Source organism: Rattus norvegicus, chromosome 17 (genome assembly GCF_021556685.1).
Source record: "Rattus norvegicus strain SHRSP/BbbUtx chromosome 17, alternate assembly SHRSP_T2T, whole genome shotgun sequence".
In the NCBI taxonomy this organism is placed as follows: domain Eukaryota; kingdom Metazoa; phylum Chordata; class Mammalia; order Rodentia; family Muridae; genus Rattus; species Rattus norvegicus.
Window position 1 is genome coordinate 88,073,903 of NC_141550.1, and position 8,483 is coordinate 88,082,385.

Here is an 8,483-nt window from a genome sequence, read left to right on the forward strand (position 1 = left end):
CATCGTCTCAATAGGATTAACTTGATCTAAGTACTGAATTATTCAAATTATTAAATAAAGGCAATTATTCAAATGAACTTACCATCTACCAGGAGAGATGCACAGAAGACATTTTAGTCTACTTTCCAGGATTCTGACCGTCAGGTTCTTACATCAAAAGAGTGCTTGCTGCCAGCTTTTGCATCTGTGGTTTGAACTTAAGTTTACCAAGGCCTGGTTGCAGTGCTAAGGCTTACACCAAGACCTGTGAGCTTTCTCCTCTCTTTTATAAGTAGTCTGGAAAGAAGTACTGAGAACCTGATTTTAATTGAAGGCAATGAATGTAAACCAAGGAAACTTTTTTTTTTAAGGAGACACTATAATTTCTGCTAAGAATAATTCTCCTTGGTTTTTGTTTTGTTTTGTTTTGTTTTGTTGTTTTTTTTTTAAGGAGAGTCTTGAAAATTTGATCTTTCAAATATTTCCAGGAATTCCAAAGTCTATCACACAAAGGAGGGATACCTTCATTTTGTTCTGGAGGCTCTGGCTCTGCCAGTGAGGGAGACTGAATAGAATGTTCTCGAAAATGTGAATCTGGAAGGTTAAAGTATAGTTGGGAAGGTGAGTTATTTTATTTTCAGTTTCTACACTTAGACCAACTTCCCCCATTATGACTGAAAGAGGTGCGGAGGACAGCAACTGAAGTCCACATTTCTCTTGACTTGGAATGCTTCTATCATGTGGTTGAAATAGAACCAAGGAGGACCCAGCTCAGCTACCCCACTGCCCGGGAAACACCTCTTCGATGAGACTTTTCAGGAAGACACTTGGCTGCAGCCCAGAGACTTCAAAATCACACTGCTTCTTAGGGGACTCCCCACTGACCACCATTTAGGAATAATTTTAATCCAAAAGCAGCAGTCTTGGTGGGGGGGGGGGGCTGGGGGGGGCGATGAATATAAAACTTGAGTAATTTAAAAGAAACTTTAATCCTTAAACACTTAACCACCTTACTGCTTGAGAGTCCCCACGTCCAGCGGGAAAACAAACACGAATTATTAACGTCTCTGTCTTCGTTGCAGTTCTCTCTACAGATCATCATCACTGCAAGTCTGTCAGGAAAGACGACTCGATTCCTAGCCTATTGAAAACCAGTACAAAACTCTAGCTGCGACAGAAGAAAGCATGGGAGAAAGACAGCTAACTAGAAACAGAAAACAGAGAGACGGAGGGAGAAACGGAGGGAGGGAGGGAGGGAAGGAGAGATACAGACAGGCACACAGAGACAGAGGGGAGGAAGAGTCAGAGAGTCTGACAAGAGTCAGAGAGAGAGAGAGAGAGAGAGAGAGACAGACAGACAGACAGACAGACAGACAGACTGTGACTGAGAACGTTGGCGGGAGCCATAAGCTAGTTTTGTCGCAGCAGAAGACGACAGCAACTTTTCCCACGAAGTCGTCTCCGCTGCTGGGGAGCTGGGCCCACAGTGGATTCTGTGGTCACCGGCTCGTCGCCCTGGACTCTGACAACCTAGGCTCGCACCTGCACGTCCCTTCTACCCCACACTCAAGAGCCAAGAAAGAAAGAAAGAAAGGAAGGAAGGAAGGAAGGAAGAAAGAAAGAAAGAAAGAAAGAAAGAAAGAAAGAAGGAAGGAAAAGGAAATAAAAGAAAGGAAATAAAGAAAATAAAGAAAGGCAGACAGAACGACAGACAGAAAGACAACGGGGGGTGGGGGGGAGCATGGCCCGCCTGTGAGCCCAGCAAGCAGCAGGGAAGGCACGCGCCGGCCACAGACACAAAATGGAGAAAGAGGAACCGAGAGGGACAGGAAGGAGGGAGGCACGGGAAGGGAGGGTAGGATAAAAACGGTCCAGGGTCGGCGAGTTAAAGGATGCGAGAAGGAGAACCAAGGAATCGCAAGCTCCTTGAAAGGAAGATGAGGAGGCCAAGGCGGCGCTGGGACCCGGCTACTCCGGGGGTCCAGGCTCCATTTCCAGCAGCGCCATATTCTCGCAGCCCTTCATCGTGGTTGGTTTTTCCCTTGGGCGGCTGGGAACCTGTGCCAGCGGGTTTCTGCGGCTCGGGCCGAGGACTTGGTGGCAGTTGGGGACCCTCGTGCCATCTATACCTTCCTTGCAGGGCTGCAGTGTGCAGGGCCCAGCTGGGGGCCACCGTGCCTGTCTCTGCCTGGTAGGTTTGTAGGGTGCAGGCTGCAGCTGGCAACCCCAGTGCCTGTTTCTACCCTCGCAGGGCTGCAGGGGACAGGACCTAGCTGGAGGCCCTTCTCATACGGGCCTTGCAGGACTGCAGGGCTAGCTGGGGGACCTTCCCGGCCTGTCCCTGCCTACAGAGCTGAGGGGTGCGGAGTCTGGCTGCAAGTGGCCCTCGGGAGCGGCACCCCTCGGAGCACACGTCCTTGACGTTGACCTGTGAGTGGTAGGCGCTAGGGCAGGAAGGGGGCGTTACTGGATTGGTCAAAGAAAGAGGAAGGACGCTCTTAAAGAGATGGGTGCTAGCAGAGGATAAGGCGTCCCAAGATCTAGCCTTCTGGGAAGAGACTTCGGGCCTCTCCCCTCCCCGATTCCACCTAGGGCGGGCGGCCAGCCACCTCCTCCTCCTCCTGCGCACAGCAAGCCAGCCTCTACCCTAGTCGCTGTCCTCCCAGACACCCTGTACTCTGTACCCAGGGTCGACTGTCGAGCCCGCTGCCCGGACCTCGAGGCTTGTGGTTCACTCCCTACGTCCGAGGTGTCAAAGCTCCCCAGGGTGATTCTTGGGATAACTGGAGACACCCCCAGATAGAAGCCACGTCCGCCTCGCGTCTCGCCCTATGTCTCTCTGACATGGTGTCACCCTGAAACTCACTCACGTCTTCTTCACAAATCTCTCCTCTTTTCAAGGCCAGCACTGTCCTTTCCTCCAAACCCCATCCTCGCTGGAGCTAAGAAAGGCCCAGGGCGCCTGGCGTCCTCCCTCTTTCGGGGAGCCAGCGGGCCGCGACACTCAAAGCCGGAGAACCCTGAGGCCAGAGCCCCGCGCCGGCCGCGATCCACGTTGTGGACCAGGCCGGGGCCTCGGGCTTCGTCCCGGGCGGGTGGGAAGGACTCATGCTGGAGGGGAGAAGGCGACCGCTCCCTCAGGACCACAGCAAGAGCCACTCACGATCACCGCATCGCCCGGGGCAGTTCGGTGGGCTCCGTCCTGACTTTGCGCCTGAAAGAAAACTTCTTCAGGCTGTTTGTCCTCCTTTCCTGACCATCTCTACCAACACAGAACAGTGTCGGTCACACTTCCCGAGGCCAATGGTGCCTGTCACCCACCCGCGGTCATTTCAGACCCGAGCACAAACACACCCCAAACTTGGCACCTCCAAGTCCAGGATGCGCACAGTGGCTCCCTCAAACCGGCAGCTGGCTTCGGGTACTGTAGCGGGTATCTCCTCACTCTTAACCCGATTTTGACTTTTGAAACTTTTCTGTTACATTGAACAGTTCTTCTTTCACAGATCTATGTTTCTACTTTCAAAGAGTTAAGATTAAAAAAAAAAAGTCTCTTTCCCAGGCAGGAAATATAGATTTAAAAAAATTCTGTTTGAAACGTTGCATTAAAGTGCAAACTGCAAATTTCTAGAGGCAGCAAGAGAAGCCTCAGGGGGCTCAGCTCCCTTGGTGCGGACCCGTTGGTTTCAGGACATTCCTTCCCTGTGTTTTTGTGAAATGTTAAAACCAAATTTCAAAATGAAATAGCTCTGTGCTGACTTGGAGATAGTCCACAGAATTCAGAACTGAAAACCTGGGCAAGCTGAAAGGCCTGCACAGAAATCAGACTAGCTTCTGTTGCTGGAAGTGGTCTTTTTTGTTTTTGTTTTTGTTTTTTTAAGGCTGTAAAATTTTTGACATTAAAGAATTCATCACAGTGTAGACGTTTGTGGCTTTGACAATAGTCGACATTTTAGACTCCCGGTTTGTGCTCATGTTTTTTACTTCTTGGAAGTTCTTAAGCAATCTTTCGTGCTCCCCTCTTTATTTCCTGACTTCGCCATGTCTATTTAGTCAAGAGTTTTGTAAAAATTAAATTCCTAAAGCCATCCAGAAGAGAGTGCTTTGTGAGGTATAAATACAGGATTGAGGCTTAAAGTAAGTTGCTGCCTCCCTTCTAGGGATAACCTTCTAAAGTAGAAGTTGGAAGTTGTGTTGATCGTCTAGCCACTGTTGAATCTGGTCGCTGAATCTAATTGATTAGATCCTGAGGCCTACTTTGTCTTTAAAACCATTGCAAAACATTTATTGGATTCTTATGAGAAAAAAGGGTTTCTTGTCAGGAGGCAGGTTCTGATCAACATTCAATGTAAAACAAAACCATCACATTTATGCATGCTATTCCTAACACTTAATGTGTTAAGTATTGCTAACTAGTACACAAGAAAGAGTCTTTATCTGATAGGTTTACCATGTAAAAGAAAGCATATGATCTCTGTCCCAGAATTCAGTGAAGTAGAATCTTAAATAGAGCCCTTACATCTTTTCAAAATCCATTTGGACAACTAGGTTTTGCCATCAGAACAAATTTTGAGCAAGGTAACTTTTAGGAATGCAAAAACGTGAATTCACAAATGCCCAGCATGTGATAGTCATAAAATACTCTTTACAAAGGGGTGTGATTTTTGTACTTAACACTATCTGTTGGTCTATATGTCATTCAAAAACTTCATGCTGCAATGTTACCTACACGGAAGACATTTCTTTACAATTAACTGCTTTGTTAGCTTTGCAAGTCATAACTGCTTTGACCACTGACATGTCCAGTGCTAAGTGTATTTTAAAGGGCCCTTGCTTACAGCCTGTAGACTTCAAATTTCAAGTCTCTACACTCTTGATACTTTGAAGTACATTTCCTTAAAGGGCAGATATGCTCATGTATCAGCACAGAGAATAATTCAGGCATTCCATGTAACAAAGTCTTGCTAATGTAACTTTGCTCTCAGGCAGCCTCTCCCAGTCTACCACTTTATTAAATCTCCTGGTTGTGCCTGCTGCTCACAGCAAATGCTACCAAACGGTTTAAATGAATTGAGATATTCTCATCCCCCTTTCTCACCTTCCTTGCTGATTCTTGCTTTATGAGAAATTAATACCATAGAGGGATGTTAACAGTTTTACAACTAAAACTGTGACACTCATACTCATTTATCGCACATATAGAAAATTTGAGATCTAGTAGCACCCGGGCACTGAATATCTTCAAAATATTTTCTGTTATATAGGAAACTAATCACTGTAACTCTTCATGTTAACTGGGAATTGAGAAATGGTAATCTCTCAACACTCATACTTGTTTCTTGCTTTAGGAGAGCTGAATAGGACACAAAATATTCTAAGGGAAAACCATTTGCAACAGAGGTGGTGGGGCAGGAGCGGGAGGCACTGAAGTGACTTTATAATGTTTGCTTACATGCTTGCTTGTAAGCAATTTTTATTTTCACATAAAATTGTGATATGTTTAATTCAATGCTTCAGCAAAAATAAGGTTGCTTAAAGACCTAAACATTTTTAAAGGAAAAGATTATTAGTCAGCCAAAATGTTATTTTTTTCATGTCATCAAAATAATTACCCATAACCCATTATTGATCTTAAATGATATGAGTGAAAAGTTTACAGAAAATTACATGAAAATATCCTGGTCATGTTGCTGAATGGCAAAGTTTTCAAGCCATAGATGCAGCGTTTGTAAAAGCTGGGGAACTGTCACAGTGGTTTCCATACGTTGTCATGTGTTATTTTAAATTCTCTTCATTAGAACACAAACCTTCTGAACCGACTCCTTTTTAAGCATAGACTTTGGGTGTTGTGAATAAGAAGTCACTAAATCCAAACACAACGACAGCTCAGTTTCCCAAGTCAACTTTGTGCTCTGTGAGAAGATGTGCTACGCCATAGATGGTAGACACAGAGCTAGCACAGCAACATTGTTTCCTCACAGAGCTCTTGGCAATTGCTGTCCTGAAACCCTAGCCTATGGAGAAGAGGAATGAATGTAGCATTTGACTGTTGTTCTGCACTGAGCACAGACAGCTCTCCAATTGTTTTCTAGGTAGTTTTTGCTCCCTTTCGTAATTGTTTCCCCAACGAGGGATTGATAATTGCCTACTTTTAAAACAGAGCAACCTGGTTAAACACACACAATTATAAGAGGTCATCATCATCCCTATGAGTTACGTGATATGAAATGAACCCTTTGAAATGGCATCTTGAAATTGCAATTGGAACTCTTATTTAGAATATTGAACACCAATTACTATAGTTCTGTCGTGCCTTATACCATGTCAGTTCTTACAGTTACAGAAGTATGCAAATGAAACAGATATGAGGAGGAGTTCGGATAACAAAAAAAGAAAAAGAAAAAGAAAGTTCTAGAAGCTTAGCTTAGAATTCTCTGCCACTGCCATGAGTAGGATCAGTAAATTCGAGAGCAGTAGCCTGCAGTAACTGTATTATTTGAAGGTGTGAAGGGAGGTGAACTTCAGACTTTCGGGAGAAAGCTCTTACTCTGTTATATCATTGAGTGTCCCAGCAACTGTGGGTGGAAAGAGGGTGGACAGAACTCGTGCAGGCATGGAGTCCTTAACATGAATGGGAGAAGAGAGAGGGAAGCAGTGGGTGGTGCCACAGACGAGGGACTGAATTGTTGAGCAAGAGAGGCCATAGAATTTATTTACCATTTTGCACAGTAAAATCAACTCACCAGATAATGTTGCGTTAATATTGAAGTGTCATTAACACTTAAGTGATCTATAATCAGCCCATTTGGTGCAGTTTCTTTTTTTATGGGCAATAAAGATGTTAGCACAAAGAATAATGGGAAAAAATGAATCAATTAAAGATTTCAGGCAGAAACTTAAATGTAAAATAGATCATTAAATAAAAAGTGAAATATTAGTTTGGTTGTGTGTTTGGCAACCAGATAACTTATCTGTCTACAGGAATCAAATTAACCATATTAATGCTACATTTCAGTTTTATGCAAATGATATGAATAAATATCACAGCTAAGCGCCACCTCTTAAATCATTTTAGAGTCCACCTCAGTGTTTCCACCTTGGTTTTGTTAGTAACATATTTCCACGTTGTGTGGAAATTCCTCAGTTGAACGTGTAATAGTTTGGCTATTCTGACGAAACCCACCAGACTCAGACGTTTTCTCCTCTAAGGAGCTTGTTTCAAGTCATTCAAGAAACGCTCCTAAAAGCAATCATCACTTTCAGGCTAATTCCAAACAAATGAAGATTAATGGAGGATCAGTAATTACATTTATGTTCATGTATTTAAGTGAAAAATGAATTGTTGGTTAAAAAAAAGCTAATGTCACAGTGTACAACTTATATGTGTCCTTTGTTCTCAGTTACTAAATAAATAATATCAACTAATTGTTCAATTTGACACCCCCCCCCGAAAAAGATATAGTCTCTGGTTAATTTATCATTCATAATTGATTTTTATTCTCTGCAACCCTGTAAGTTATCTGTAATCAAAGATATGTTAATTTTCAGACCACTGGAGCCCCTTTCCCAGTGGTGCATCAATTTACAAGACATGTAGATGTTTTGCTGATTTTGGAAGCTGGTTTATGCTGATGGTTTAACTTGTACCCTAGGCCCTGATGAAATGGGGGTTTCAGGCAATCTGAGATTCCTAACGGTTTCTTCCTGGCTATCTGCTTCCTGGTTGGGTTTTTTGTTTGTTTGTTTGTTTGTTTGTTTAAATAGCCTATGAGCTTCTGCACCCTGATCTGATGACTGATGACATGACCCTGGGTTCTTATTTTGTGGCTGCAGGTTTTCTTTTTCCCTTCCACATGTCTGACTGAGTATGCACAAACAGATTTGCTTCTTGCTGTCTGCCCATTTAAGCAAATACACAGTCTACTATCATACAGAAGCCTATCCCAGTGCTACTGCTTCCGGAAACCTGACCACCACCTGACTACCTGATCCTTTTTGAAGATAGGGTCTTGGCTGTTTCCCTCTTCTGTCCCTGCTGGACACCAGAGTGCCAGCGTAGTTAGCTACAAGGTTTCGACAGCACAGACCAGCAGAGCAACACTGTTGCAGTCCTCCACCGTTGGGCCCCAGCTTCCATTACCTAGGTTAATTAAATCGTCCAGGAACATCTCTCCAGGGTTGGTTGCCAAAGACTGACCAGGTTCTTCTGGGAACTTGACTAATTAGTCCATCCTTAGTTGAAAGGAAACACAAAGACTGGGCTGTGATATCTATGTACTGGGCCACCCCAGGATGACAGACGGCATAGTCATCCTCAGCCTAGAACTTCAGGTGGTGGAATTCGAATAATAGGATGGCCTCAAGCAAGATCCCAGCATCCTTGGCCTTGTCTTGTCTTTGAGTTTATAAACTGCAAGGAACACTGTGGTTCTCTTTATCAGCACTGGATCCTCTACTCCGGGACAGTGGTCTGGACCTGTGGTATCTTTTGCTGAATCACAGCA

General features: G+C 44.3%; 1 protein-coding gene across 1 annotated transcript; it reads left to right on the top strand.

The window, feature by feature from the left end:
- Positions 1 to 1,350: 1,350 nt before the first annotated feature.
- On the top strand, positions 1,351 to 6,361 carry LOC120097883 (uncharacterized). The gene is made up of 2 exons (XM_087591968.1): positions 1,351 to 2,170; positions 2,881 to 6,361. The coding sequence occupies exons 1-2, from the start codon at positions 1,872 to 1,874 to the stop codon at positions 3,233 to 3,235; spliced, it is 654 nt and encodes a 217-aa protein (XP_087448094.1). The 5' UTR covers positions 1,351 to 1,871; the 3' UTR covers positions 3,236 to 6,361.
- Positions 6,362 to 8,483: the final 2,122 nt, after the last annotated feature.